Genomic DNA, 14,937 nt, shown 5'->3' with positions numbered 1-14,937 from the left:
ACTTACCAAGGTGAGGGTGGGGACTACAAACTTTGGTCCAAATTGCTAGGAAAAATCAAACTCGTGCATGTGGACATGCTAACTTGAATGCCAAGTCGAGGCTATCTTTGTTGTTGCAACGTGGATTAGTCAGCTTAAGCGTTACTGATAAGATACCCTGTGTTGTGCAAACAACTTAAGCATTGTTGCCGTCAGTTGTTGCACTATGTTTTTAGCGATATTTTCTCCATTCATAACCTCGCAATATTGTTAAACCACACCAAGTATGTACGAACACATAAAACTATTTAATGCAATGAATTTATATTTATATTATAATTAAAATGCAAATGTCGGTATACTCACAAATGTTACTGTAGCTCAAAATTACAACTGTTAGTGCTGCCGGTACAACATCTATATGCAGCAGAATTTTTACACATATCTTCCCCTTTAGATGTACGTGTACTTTCCTGGCTTATTATCTGACTTTTCTATTCATCACGCTTCCATCACTTTCTCTTTATCACATTCCTCCATTGAAGCTCTCAACATCTCAGTAATCTATATCCAAGATATTGTTTATAATTCACCGATTTACCTGGTCTAATAGTTGCCCGGTCTTCCCGCTGTTATTCTCAAAACAAGGGGTGTTCATTGGATCGGATAACGGATTATTCGGGTTATTCGGTTCGAGTTATTCGGATTTGAAAATTTTTGGACCCTATCCGAAGTCCAATCCGATCCGAATTAGGAATATTCCTATCCGATCCGAATCTATCCGAATTCAATTCGGATCGGATTCGGATATATCCGAATAATCCAAAATTATCCGAATAATCCGAAATAAACCTAAAAATTTTTCCTATTTTTTGGTTCCTAACATTTAATAGTTTAGAATCACAATAAACATATAAACCGAAAAATACGAATTACTCTTAACACAAATTTTAAGTTTAAACTTCAAATAATAGTCTAATAAATATACCAAACCGGAAAATAGCACTAAAATCATGTTTTTTATTCGAATTAAATGGATATCCGAATAACCCGAACAATCCGAATTTTTTAAATTTCCATATCCGAATCCGAATTAGTTATTCGGATTGATCCGATCCGAATATCCAAATAAGAATTCGGATCGGTTTATTTGGGTTTCGATTTCGGTTTTTCTCGGATTTCGGATTTCTTGAACACCCCTACTCAAAACCCACATATCAGAGAGAAACAAACATGGACGTGTCAAGCATCTATCTCCTTCTCTTCAACACCGCAATTAAATGGTGTCAAGCATCTATCTCCTCTCATCTCTTTTACGTAACCATTTACAAGTTCTGTTCGCATCGTTTACCTTCTCCTTAATCGTTGAGCCCTAAGTTGATCCACGCATATCAAATTGATTCGGTAAAGTATTTTGCTCCAAGGTAAATCGTTCAATTTTTGGGTTCTTTGATATTTGATTTTTATATATATGATTTCGTGTTTTATTAGGTTAAATTCGTAACCTCTAATTGATGAATGCGCCTGCAGATGGTGGTTTGGATTATCTGACATGACCAGGGGCGGACTCACATAGTGGTCGTCGGGGTCTACTTTTTAAAATTTATTTAGAAATGATAGGAAATTTTTGAAGGACCCCGTATAAATTAACACTTAGACCACGTATAAAATTACATAACTACTCTGATGAAAAAGAACCCGGTTTTGTTCTGAAGTGTCCCAGGATCGAAGCTCCTTAACAACATTTTCTAGTCAAATAGTCAATATAGTAAATAGGGTTTTATAAGCAGACCAAAAACAAAACACCAACTCCTCCGCCGGACCGCCACCAGCCCACCCCCTGCCGTCGTCGCGCTTCTCCGCCACCAGCCACCCTCTCCGTCGTCATTGCTTACTGATTTTGCCACAACTCTCAGGTAATTTTAGGGTTAAAAATACTAACTCCATAAAATAAAAATGTCTAATTGATTGATTTTATGCAATTATATACTTAGATTGGTAATTGTATGTTGTATATTATTGTTTGATTGTGACTTTGTTATGCTAAAAACTTGAATTTTAGGATGAATTATTCAAGAATCATTGAAAAGAATGGGGAAAGGGTTTGAAGATGGGGTATTGTTTATATATATATATATTATAGATTTAGAGAAGAGTCATGCTATGGAACTAGGGTTTGAGGAGAGTAGCACGGTTTAGATCGTGCAAAAACGGGTTCATTTTAAGAATTTTTCAATTTGGCTCGGGTCAAAACGTTTCTTTTTTTCTTTTGATAGGGTTGAAATTGGCTTTGACTACTAGACTCTTGTTGAATTGAGTAATTTTATGAAAGAAAATATATGTTAATTAAGCATAACTTAGATGGTCTAGCTATTTACATTTTGAGATATCCTTAACGAGTATGAAGAAATTTGTGAGAATCCTCAAACAGAAGTGGTTTCTGGCCGGTCATATCTGATCTGACGATTCATTTCTTTTTAATTACATGTCCTATGCCCATGCCTGGATTCGGTGTATTTGCTTAAGGTCACAGTTGATGATTTTGAGCTTCGTATTTCTGGTATGAATCCTCTCTGTTAATGTAGTTTTGCTGTTTTAATTGCTAAATCTCTGTTGTTTGGTTATGATATTATAAAAGTTGTATATTGTTTGGTGGGTTGGCTGTGATTATCAGCTCTAAAGAAAATAAAATAATATGTTAAGTGTTGTTGTCTTGCAATTTAGCAAGTTTGAGAATGCAATCCGAGATCACCATCAGCCTAAAACAGTATGCTGGTAAGGAACAACGATCTAAACTAATCTATTTAATTCTAAGTTTTATGGAAAATATGAGTTTAATGAAGTTGTAATGGATGAAATAGGTTACAATTATGAGACTTTAGAAAAATATAAGTTAATATATTCTATTGATCATTTTATGTTCGCCCTTTTGTTGCAGAAACCTAAATTTAGGACATTTTGAAAAGTGATGTGCCATTGCAACAAAGCTTAAAAGAATAAATCGTCTAATTATCAATTTCCAGAATCAAGGTAATTACTTTCATATTTTATTTTGATTTAGAATATTGTTTCTGCAAATATTTCTTGGAATAAAAAAAGTGATTTGTATAGATGAAAATAGGTTGCAGGGAGAAATGATGTTTCTAACAAATCCAAATTGAGGTTACAATGATGTATAATGTTAGAGATAAGCGTATCCCGAATCGACCCGTTAAGAGATGAAACATAATTTGTTAAGATTTAAAAGAACTCATTCGGATTGGATTCTGGTAATACATGTACTAAATAAAAGATCGTTATACCAGTCATGAGCGAGAGTGAAGCCCAAAGAGGCGTTGGGCAGGATCCAAGAGCTTAGAAAGGGTCAGGAAAGTTGCAGAGAAGGTCACTATTATAGAGAATCAGATCTTGTTACAGTTAGGAAATTAAGTGCCATCAGATTGGAGAGTTGAAGCAACAACTAGCACGCTAAGCTAACATAAGCAAGATCTCAAATTTGAATATTTTGTGTGATTAGAATACAATAGTTTAGGTATATAAATTTTAAGTCAGATTGCTTTTAATCTTAGTAAAAGTTTGGCATTTTTTGTTTGAGCAGTCTCAAATTGATGTTTGTTAGTTGCTTGATTTTAAAACTTCTATACATGTTGCACTACAACCACATATAAGCGTGTTGATGCGCCTCAACACTAAGCACGTATAAGCGTCTTGATGTGCCACAACACGCACGGGTCAAATTACTAATTATTATTTTATTTTCAACTTTAATTGGGGGGCCACCTGCATCCGCTAGGGTTCCTAATATTGCAGATTCTCTCAAGAAGAAGTTTTTGTTGTTGTTATTGAAGGTATCTATTTATTATCAAAACCTGAATTCAATTGTTGATACATCTAATTTGTTTGCAGACTAGACTACTTACTAATGGGGGGTTTGCCCAAATTTACACGCCCAAAGGGGGGTCAGGAATTAAGCTGCAACCTTTATGTAGCTAACTGTGGGCCGGCTGTTGGACTTACGTTAGATCGTATTGCCTCTGCATTCAGCTCATTTGGCACACTAAAAGGAGTCTATCCTGCTGATGAAACCGGTTGTCGAGTTATTGTTTCCTACCATGATCACACTTCTGCACACTCAGCACTCAAGGCATTGAACCAGAACCCATCTCGTGATCTTGGAGGCCGGTCCTTGCACATTCGTTATTCGATTGAACGCCCATCGTGGCCGGTATTATACTTTATGTTTGATCCAATTCGTTAATGGTAGGAGAGCGTATGTTAAATTTCTGTGTATATAAATTCTGCATGATATTAAAATTACCGATATCCACCATGATAACCGATATCTCAAATATCGGCATTTTTCCGCATTAACTGTATAGCTATTTTGAGAAACATTTAACTTGTTAGATATACTTTGAAAACTATAGTATATTTAACAAAGCCATTTGTGAGTTTAGTACTTTTCAGATCAATTTGACCCACCCATTCATAGGTAAGTAGGTTAAAACTGCACATTATTTTCTTGTTCGGATACTTTTGTAGAATGCCAACTCTTTTCTGCTGATTATAATGTTGTGAAAATTCAGGCATCTCTATTTTTGTATTCTAAACATGGTCTCTTTCAATGATAGGCTAAAGCTAGTGATTCAGTTCAGGTGTATCTAGAAGCATCAGAGTTGAATATTCCAGGAATCTATCTGATCCATGACTTTGTTTCACCTCAACAAGAGGAGGTAAGGGTTCTCTTTGCTTTCTATTTCTATATTTAAGCGATGTGCGGTTCAGCAACTGTGACTACCAAACAGCAATCGATGGACGCTTTGAATTTTTTGGATGCCTTTATTAAACCAACATTCATAAAGAAAGATTTGACATCCTCGACTTTTATATTCTTATCAAACTAAAAGATTTGTGTTCTCCACAGAAACATGTTCTTGTGGGGTCATGCTTTGAACATGGTGGTGGTCCTGATGGATAAGTACAATATTTTCCTTTTCTATGCGAATATGTTTGGGACGTCATTAACAGTACCACACAAAACCTGGTCAATGCAGCGGCCAATGCTACCACTGCTGTCACCACCACCGATTCCACGGTGGCATTGGCGCTGGCATCAACCGGGTTTGGTGTAGTACTGTTGATGACGTCTCTGAACATATTCATGTGGAACAGGGAAATATTGTGCTTATCCACTAGGATGTCCGCCATGCTCAAAGCACGACCCCACAGGGACATGTTGTTTCTGTTAAACTGGGAGAACACAAATCTTTTGGTTTGATAAGAATTTGAAAATCTAGGATGTCAAATTTTTCTTTCTGAAATATAGGTTGTTATAGAGGCATTCGAAAATATTGTTGTTTGGTAATCGCATATCGCTTAAATGTAGATTTTAAAAATGGTTATAACTTATACGGTACCTTTGTCTCTAATCGGTCAAATGGGTAGATTTAAAAAATTTAGTTAAAAGCCACCCGATGTTTATTGAAAATGTGCTAAACCTCCTGAAGACATATTATCATTGTAATACTTTGGTATTTTTAATCATATATTAACCATTTAAATAATTCGAGCAAAGAAAAGATACAAGTGTTTGCTGGTTCTCAAACTACCCAACAACTTTTGATCCACACTAAAATGTTAACCATTTTGACTCGTTACCCAACCCACCATCTAGCCACATCTACCCTATGTTGTCAACTCTTTTGGCTTATTGTGTTTACAAAATAAAGATCATATTGTTTTTTTCCCCTTATTTATGACTTTTGTTTTTGACAATTTAGCAACTGCTTGCTGCGGTTGATGCAAGGCCTTGGCATAGTCTTGCAAAGAGAAGGGTTCAACATTACGGCTATGAATTCCGATATGATGTAAGTTCTTAATAGTTTCAAGCCTGAGATATTCTGATACGTACCCACAGATCTGGTCAACTTTGGTCAACCCATCTGACTTAATTAGAGCAGTTACGTATGCCTTAGTCAGTTACCGGACTGGAGGGGCTGATCATGGGACGAATTTACGTTCTTTGTTTTTAAGTATCATAGAGGTTATGGTTAGGGATGAGCAAACGTGTACTAGTATCGTCGGTACCAACTTTTTGAGTTTTCGGTACCTGTAGTACCCGAATTTTGCTCTAGGTACTGGTACCGAACCAAACATTTCGGTACCGGTACCAACATTTTGGGAAAATCGGTACTGGAATTTCAGTACCGGTTGGTATCGTGCACTTCCCTAGATTGTCGGTATTTATTTGTCAAATTAGGTCTTGTTACCTTTGTAAACGGAGATTACGCTGTTTCGAATCAGGCCTACTATCTTAATTTAACTATCTCAGATTCTCTGTTAGTATATCCGTCTATTGATGTATGTTTGAAATTGTTGCATTGTATCAGAATTTGATGTTGTAATGAGCATTAATCAAATCACGTCTTTCATATTTGCTGGTGCAGATAAGAAATGTTAACACACACCAACCATTGGGTGAAATTCCATCATTTGTTGCGTGCGTAACTGAAAGGATCCCTTTGTTTAGGAACCTTAATGAGGCGGTAGACATATCATTAGACCAACTCACGGTAACTTCAATTAAGTCGCCTTTTTTTTAAAGCGTTTGTCTTTAAGATATACTGATTCTATTATTTTGGTGCAGGTTAATGAATACCCTGCAGGTGTAGGTTTATCCCCACATATAGATACCCATTCAGCATTTGAGGGCTCAATTTACAGCCTCTCGTTATCCGGGTCTTGCATTATGGAGTTTAGAGCATATGCTGGTGATACAAATAGTTCGAATCTTTTAAGAAAGGCTATTTATCTCCCCCCTCGATCGATGCTCTTGCTTTCTGGGGAAGGAAGATACGCTTGGCAACATTATATACCCCACCATAAGGTAGTTATAAATTTATGCTAGCTTTTTTATTTTTATTATTTGCGTATATATTTCCATGATTAAGGGGTGGGTACTTATTAAATTTGTTTGGTAGGTTGATATGGTTAAGGATACTATGATAAGAAGGGGTCCAAGACGAGTATCATTCACGTTTCGTAAGGTATGTGAACTGTAATGTTATGTCGCATCGCTTTACTTGTTATGTTAATGCATTAGTGTTTAAGCTTTTTATTATTAAGAAGGATGTTAAATAACAAAATGGTAAGGCTTTTACAAATCTAGAGTACTATTGTAATAATAAAGTCACGAAATTAATTATTTATAAATATATAAGAAATGATTAAAAAAAGAAAGTGTTTTATGGGTCAATTGAACAATACACAACCTTTTAATCATTGATGATGTTATCATGGTAGATTGTTCAAACAAAAAACGGTGATTATTTTCCTCATGTTTGTGTAGGTCAGAAAAGGACCATGCCAGTGTGATTACCCTCAATTTTGTGATTCTCAAAAGGTAAAACATGACGACTGATTCATTGCGCACGGCGATCTTTGTTTCTATACTTGCGTGATTATCCTTCTTGAGCTGTGCATGGCTAACAGTGTATCAATTAACAAGCATTTTTCCTTTTTAAACGTTACATTTCTAAGTCATTTTTCCTTTTTAAACGTTACATTTGTTGGGTTCTAACAAGATTATCAAAGTCGTATAAACCCATTTATATGAAAAACGCAGCGGATAGATTAGTTTTAAATCTTGTTATTTAGATTAATATAAAACCCATTTTATATGTAAAACCCAAGCCTCGGATCCATATACGAATTACATGTTTACCAAAATAAACAACCATGGGGGGTTTATGTAATACAACATTTCAAGATGCATGAAGATGAAGGAGATGACGGTTTGAACGGCTAGCCTTCAATGGAGAAGAGCCTCAAGCTTGTATACTCTTGTATTGCTAGGATTTGTTCTTAGAAAATCTTCTTTTTGCTCTTGTTCTTTCTTATCGAAAATGGGAAGAGAAAAGAGAGAGTTTTGCTTCTTGTGTGTGTGAGAGAGAAAATGCTATTCAAAATAACTCTTGGACCAACTAGATCCTTTGCATGTCCTTGAAAATAACAAGTTAATAAAGAGATGAGAGAGAGAAGAGGGAAAGGGGGGGCAGCCTCCTTTGGGTTCCCACTCAAAAAATTCAAATCTCATATTTTATTTATTTGTTACTTATTGTTATGTATGTTAAATACAATATAACATGGCAATTTAACATGTATTATATAAAATGTCTTTCATACTTGTTATTTAACCAACTTAAACAACATGAAATGTTTTATCTCAAGATATAAATTATCCATATAATTTATATATTACACAAGTGCAAATATCTGGAAATCCATTTTTAAATATTCTAAGTGTTGATATTTATTTATTAAATCACTAGGTTATAACCCGTGTACTACACAGGGCTGAGAATTAAAAAATAATCAATGTGAGAACTTCATTATCATATTATCTTTTTCATTTTAAATTTATAAAGTTATTATACATTATATCATTAAGTCATAAACTATCATTTTCAACTTTTTAAAATTAAGGCAAAATTATGCATTCAGTAAACAATTTGTTCAAAACCATCACACCACAACCAACTAAACTGAGCCATAAAACCGTCAAAACCAGCCCAATTGATGATCAAGAAATATGGTGAAAATAATCACACATAAGTAGTTCACACACACACACACACACAAAGGTGTTGTCTTCTAACCATGTAGTCTTAAAAATATATAAATAACCACATAGTCTTACAAACAAAAATAGTGTAGACAATAAGAGAAATTCAAAGCTAAACAACTAATAAACATTTGGCATGCCATATCAACTTCTTTCAAAGAGAGCCTAATAATATCCCATTCTCCATTACGCTAAATGTAGAGAACTAAACATCACTAAAACATTCTAGCTTGTCACTGTTGTAGCTTAGATAGAAAAGAATCACCAACAAAAGTCAAACTTCAGTAATATTAATCAAACTGAAAAAATACACACCCAGTTCATCATTAACCAAGAAACCCAACACATGCAAAGCTAACAAAAATCATTATAAATCAAACACATTATTATTTTAGGTTACCCGTGGCAACAAAAATGTCAAAGCATATATTAAAAATGGAAAGACCACCCATCAAAATCAAGTTTTATTCAGGAGTAACAATAATAAACGAAGCCATAGATTTGTAGAGAAACTTGTTAATTCGGTTCCAAGCTCTTGGCCGATCTTATATTTACACCACAAAACACATTATCATAGGTTTAAAGTAATGAAATGAGAACTTTGTGAGTTTAGAAGAATATGCTAAGTAATTTCAAATTACATAAATATAAATGGGCCGTTTCAGTTTATGATTTATTTTTAAATGTCAAAAGGGTTATGTAATAATATTTAACTAAATTAAAAAAAAGTCCAATGGCTTGAAAGTCACCGAGCATGCAGTCTATCTTTTCCATTCCTGGCGAAAAAGGTGAGTCACGTCAAATAGGTATCCCAGGTCATACAGTGTTCGGCTCAGATTGGGTTCGGGTCAAAACGGGCCAATTTGAAAACGATTCAATTTGGTTAGGGTCAAAAAGGGTTATGTCCAAATATGCTCAAGTCATAATTGGTCATGGCTAAATTCATTTTATGGTCATGACCAAAATTTTCAGGTCAAAACAGGCAGTTTTAGAAAAGAAAAAAGAAACAATATTTATATTAATATGCATATAAGCAAACACCAAGTACCAAAGCAGATCCAACAAAATATAATTCAAAAAGATTTCTATGACCCAAGACATGAAAACATCAAATCTCTTTGTAAGCTAAAATTATGATAACCCAGTAATATCTTTCGAACATCTACACTGGAAAATGATAAATTTGGCACGTTAATTGAAAATGATGTGTGATCTGTTTACTAAAAACAACATTTTGACCCGCTTTCTAAAATTATATATTTTGACCCGTTGACTAAAAATGATAAGTTTGACCCGTTTAATAAAAATGAGAAGTTTGACCCTATCTTACTTTAAGATCTACCTGAATGGAAACATTGGCCCGTTTTGACACAACTCCATTTTGGTCAGAACCAAACCTGATCCATAACCAAAAAGTGACATAGTTGCTACAACATTGTTTCCATTTGTTCCTCAAATTAAAGCGCATTTAACTTTCTTAAAATGTTTACATGATATGAATGTTGCAACCATGCTCACTAAGACTGGTCCACACAAAGATCAAGGGATTTTTAATGTGAAAAACTTACCAACAATCTGTGACAAATGATCTTCTGCATGACGAAACGCATCCAGGTTCCTTATTTAGCTTGTTTCACACCCATGATTTAAATGTATTGATTCTTTTACAATACTTTACGCACGCCTGCGATTTTAAGAAGAATTAAACAAATAAATTAAATTAAATTAAATTGAAAACAACCATCATGCAACTACATAAATGCGTTTTGTAAATAAAATTATGTACAATTAAGTACATAATGAGTTTAATGATATTTTGGTAATAGAATCATTTGATTGAGCATAAATCAATCAATTTAAAATATTACATAATTAAAATAAATTCCATAACTAAACAAATTTGCCAAAAAAATTATGGAGTTAACAAAAATAAGTTGAACCAGGAAGTGATGATACCTGATATAAAACGGGGGAGATTAGTATCAGCATTATATAATATGTAACACTTGAAGATAAAATTAAAATCATCATCGAAGATCGATAGCGATCTGGTGGATTCCTTAATCATCATTATATGATCTGCAACACTTCAAACAATCACTTTATCATCATCTTGACTGTTATTTTAAGAAGAAAACAAATTAGTTATTGTATCATCAATCAAGTTATAATTAACAATCCTTTTAAATAACTTTTTTGTTCTTTAGGCATGCATGAGATGCTCACCAATTACAACATGAAGACATTCGTTTAAGTAAGACCACATAGAATGTTCACCAATAAAAAAACAACACGGGTCATTACTTAGCACAATTATCGACAATATGCAAGTTGAATCAAACATGATTAAAAGATTGAAAAATATTATCAACTTTTTTATATCAATCAAGAACATAGAAATGAGAAAAATAACAAAAATTTGTAAGTAGCCTGTGATAAATGAAAATGCTTTTATCTACAAATCAATAATTCACATCAACTTTAGAGTTCATATGTATCATATTGGAACTACCGATATAATTTAACAAAAACATATAATAATCAACAATATGAAACAAACTCTAATAAACAATATGGAACAAACTCTAGATTACAAGCTAATGTCACAATACTAATAGCCCCCAATTGAAAAATAGAAAACCAACCCCAATACTAATAGCCCCCAATTTGCTAAAGCGTTAAATGAACAGAGGCTTCAATTTGAAAATACAAACACAACTTAAATTAAAAAAAAATTAATTTTCAAATCGTAGAATCAAGTATGCCTAAATAAATGAGTAAAGCAACCTAATCGACTTAAACAAATGATTATGAACTGAATCCAAATTAAAAAAAATAACGGCTAAACCTATATATTTAAATTAAACTGTGATAGTAATCGAAGAAAGGCATACCGACCGACATAAAAGTTCCGATTGAATAGTAATGATGGCGAGGAGAGGAAACTGGAAGGTGATTTTGAATATGGCTGGATCTGTGGTGGGAGGCGGTAACGATGAGACGTGGATGATGATGAAGATGATGATAAGATGGCAGAATTTGTGGTGGGCTGCAGATACACGATGAAGATATGTTGATGATGAAGATAGATTTAGGGTTTGGAAAAGATAAAATGGATGTTTTTTGAGATAAAATGGGTCGGATACCCGGTTTGGAAAAGATGTTTTTTGAGAGGCGGGAATTGGTGAGGAATAATGTGGTAAGGAGATGACACGTGGCATGAGGGAAGTTTTATTTATTTATTAGTATAGATATCTTAAATAAATATCATGGTATTTGTCTAGGTTGTTATTGGGTATGACCCGACTTGGATCATAACGTACTAGCCACATCAACTATAATATGTGTTTTGAGCAGATCGATTCCAACAACATTTCCTTATTAATTAATTACTTATCTTTAGTTTATATATCATATAAGTCCGTATCTACGGTTTACGTACGTATACGTTGTTTATCTTTCGTTTATTTAGAAATACATTCTAGTTTTTCTTGAATAGAGAATTAGAAAGATTAAGTAGAAATTCAAGTCTTTTATTTAAATATATAAACAGTCATTAAAATAATTCATAATACAGGTTGTTTAGTGTTGTTCATCGTAACAGTATTCAATATGCTAGATTCATCAAGGCTTGACATGCTTACTCGGTCTAATTCTCACCATTGTCATGCCTAAAATCATTTTAACTAACCAACGAAGTAGTATACATCATTTCAAACAAGTATGAGTTATATTTTTGAAGTCAAACCAATACATTGTAAGGGCATTCTCAGCAGCTTCTTTATAATTATATGAGAAGAATCTCTAAATTTTTTTAGAGTGTTGTAAGTGGTTCTGAGTGGAGAAGAGCGGAAATTTTAAAGAGATAGTAAATTTGAAGGACACTGTTCATTCTATATTTATTTTTTAATATATTTGAAAGTGGTTATGACCGGAGAGAGAGAAAAGATAATGATAAAGTTGTAAAGAATATTATTTAATTGTATATAAGAGAGAAAATGAACTGTTTTTTAGTATAATTATAGAGATAAAGATAGAGAAATTGTTGAAAGTGCTCTAATTAAGCAGTTTATTCTAATGTCATGCATACCATTTTAAATAGTGTAATTTCTTTATACTTTCATCTTATCTTATTTTTCTTTTATTTATTTTCTTTATTACTTTGTATTATTCGTTCTCTTTCATATGTCAAGTTTCAACGACGAAGGTAGCCCTCGGGTCAGGTCGGGCGACAGAACCTTACATGGTTAAACCATGCATACACCGTATATCGTTTTTGAGGGAAATACTATTACATTCAACTAAGTGAAAGAGCACATAAGAAGTCGTCATCATTCATAAACAACCACTAGAAGGTACTTAACATGTATGGTTGAGATTGTGTTTTTAAATTAAGTACTTTTAAGGGTAGGATACCGTATAATAATTGACTACTATAGAAACAAACATGAAATATATCTCATGGTACCAAAAAGCCTATGACGAGGGTGTTCGGTGGGTTGTTGATGAACGTTTTCCTACCAAAACTTAGTCCTCCCCTCTTTGGGCCACCTTCTAAATTTGACCTAATTTTATGGTTTTGCTTAAATTAAAACTTATTTAATTATATAAATTTTTGTTTTTTATGTAATTTTTAAATTTCGAAATTGTGGCTTCATAAACTTTTACTAGATGTTGAATCAATGCCTGTTTTTCTTAAAAGCAACGATTCTAAAAACTGAAATATAAGAATTTTGAAACAAATGCATTAGTGTTCTATATAGGATATAAGCTAAATCACAAACTCAATATCTAATGTGCCCTTGTTATTGAAGAAAGTCGCTATTAGATTTATACAATGTCGACTTTTGCAGATGAAGTATAGGTTTTAGTTTATAGCATCTCTTCTAATAAATAAGGGGTGTCATTTGTGGACTTGTGAAGTCTATATATTTGTTTCCCGCTCTCTCCCTTGTTGAATAATAATTATTTTAATTTTAAACAATTAAATTAAATAATTAACTATCTAACATTTGTTTAATATCATATTAAAACTCACTACATCATAACAACATTTCAAATACATCTTATTATATATATAATTTTATAATTTTAAATCCTTATTACTTGTGATTTTAATTCTTAAATCTTAATAATTTCTTACTTTATAAATAACTAGTAACATCAAACATACAAATTTTTATAAAAACGATTTGTTTACCACATGTTAAATTTATTCAACATGTTTAATATAGAGGTTTGTACCCTAGTATTAGTAATAAATATAATCATGCAAAAGATTTAATTAAAGATGTAATTTTTTTTCACTATACAACTACAAATCATCAACAGCCTTTCACTGCAGTACCTGTAAAACTGTCTATCCCCCCCCCCCCCCCCCCCCCCCCAAATTCATCAAATTGAAAATATGAAGCTTTTTCCTATGTCAAAGTTCGTGTTTCATGCATTTTTGTGAAAAAATTGCATCTTATAGTTGTTGATAGACACAATCTACTTACATATTAGTCGTTCTTCATTTTATAAAAGTAACTTCGTTTGGATATTAGAAAGAGCGGTCAAGGAAGTAATAATGAAAATAACGTTTCGGGCAAAGAAAATGATGGTGTCACTCAAGAATGTACACCAATTTATTTTGCATTCTAAACATTTGAGGCTAAATCTGTTATTACGACTCAATACTTAAAAGAGAAAGCAACATTTGAATTTTAATGGAATTAAGAAAATAAGAGATTATATTAATCCACAAACGTGAACTTTTAAAATTCAAATTCTAATTTTAAATATAACGGATTAGGGGACAAAGATATTATATTGGGCAAGAAATTCAGGGCATTAATGGTTAACTTTGAAATTGTAATACCAAATAATGAAGTTTTATTTAAAATAACAATATACTTTTCGGACTAGAACCTAAGACTTTCGAGTGTTTAAGAGATTTAATCTTTATCAATTAGCCATCACCCTATAAAAAAAAATCATACTTAAATATTCATATAACATTACAAAAAAACAACAATATAATGTAACCTTTTTTAATAAATCGATGAGAAAAACATCGTGTTCTCGTTGTTATGTATAACCAAACAAATAAATAAAAAAATAATAATCAAGTTGCGAAAGAAAAAAAATCACCTCCATTCGAGGAAATCATTGGAATCTATTTTAATTAAACTCCCATTTAAACACGTTTGTATCATGAAATTCTTCTTTTATTAACAATCATTATGTCTAAAATATGTTGGTGATATTTGAGAAACATATCATTTATAAATACGACATTTCCTATGTCCATGATTGAGTGAGATTTTGGTTTATTGTTACGATACCTGAGACCA

General features: G+C 32.8%; 1 protein-coding gene across 4 annotated transcripts; it reads left to right on the top strand.

Moving 5' to 3' along the window:
* Window positions 1–1,796: 1,796 nt before the first annotated feature.
* Window positions 1,797–7,490, top strand: LOC143558619 (alkylated DNA repair protein ALKBH8 homolog). Of its 4 annotated transcripts, none has more exons than XM_077047429.1 (8): window positions 1,797–1,895; window positions 3,886–4,204; window positions 4,611–4,712; window positions 5,760–5,846; window positions 6,426–6,551; window positions 6,626–6,865; window positions 6,960–7,025; window positions 7,328–7,490. In XM_077047429.1, exons 2-8 carry the CDS (start codon window positions 3,902–3,904, stop codon window positions 7,397–7,399), a joined length of 996 nt encoding a protein of 331 aa, XP_076903544.1. In that variant the 5' UTR covers window positions 1,797–1,895; window positions 3,886–3,901; the 3' UTR covers window positions 7,400–7,490. The 4 variants fall into 4 exon arrangements, with proteins under 4 accessions (XP_076903544.1, XP_076903543.1, XP_076903545.1 ...); XM_077047428.1 differs by lacking the exon at window positions 1,797–1,895 and adding an exon at window positions 2,259–2,539; XM_077047430.1 differs by lacking the exon at window positions 1,797–1,895 and adding an exon at window positions 2,872–3,009.
* The last annotated feature ends 7,447 nt before the right edge of the window (window positions 7,491–14,937 follow it).

The sequence above is a fragment of the Bidens hawaiensis genome, unplaced genomic scaffold (assembly GCF_021521415.1).
Source record: "Bidens hawaiensis isolate Kalapana, Puna unplaced genomic scaffold, B.hawaiensis_p1.1 tig00019559_1, whole genome shotgun sequence".
NCBI lineage: Eukaryota > Viridiplantae > Streptophyta > Magnoliopsida > Asterales > Asteraceae > Bidens > Bidens hawaiensis.
This window is presented reverse-complemented; position numbering and strand designations above follow the sequence as displayed.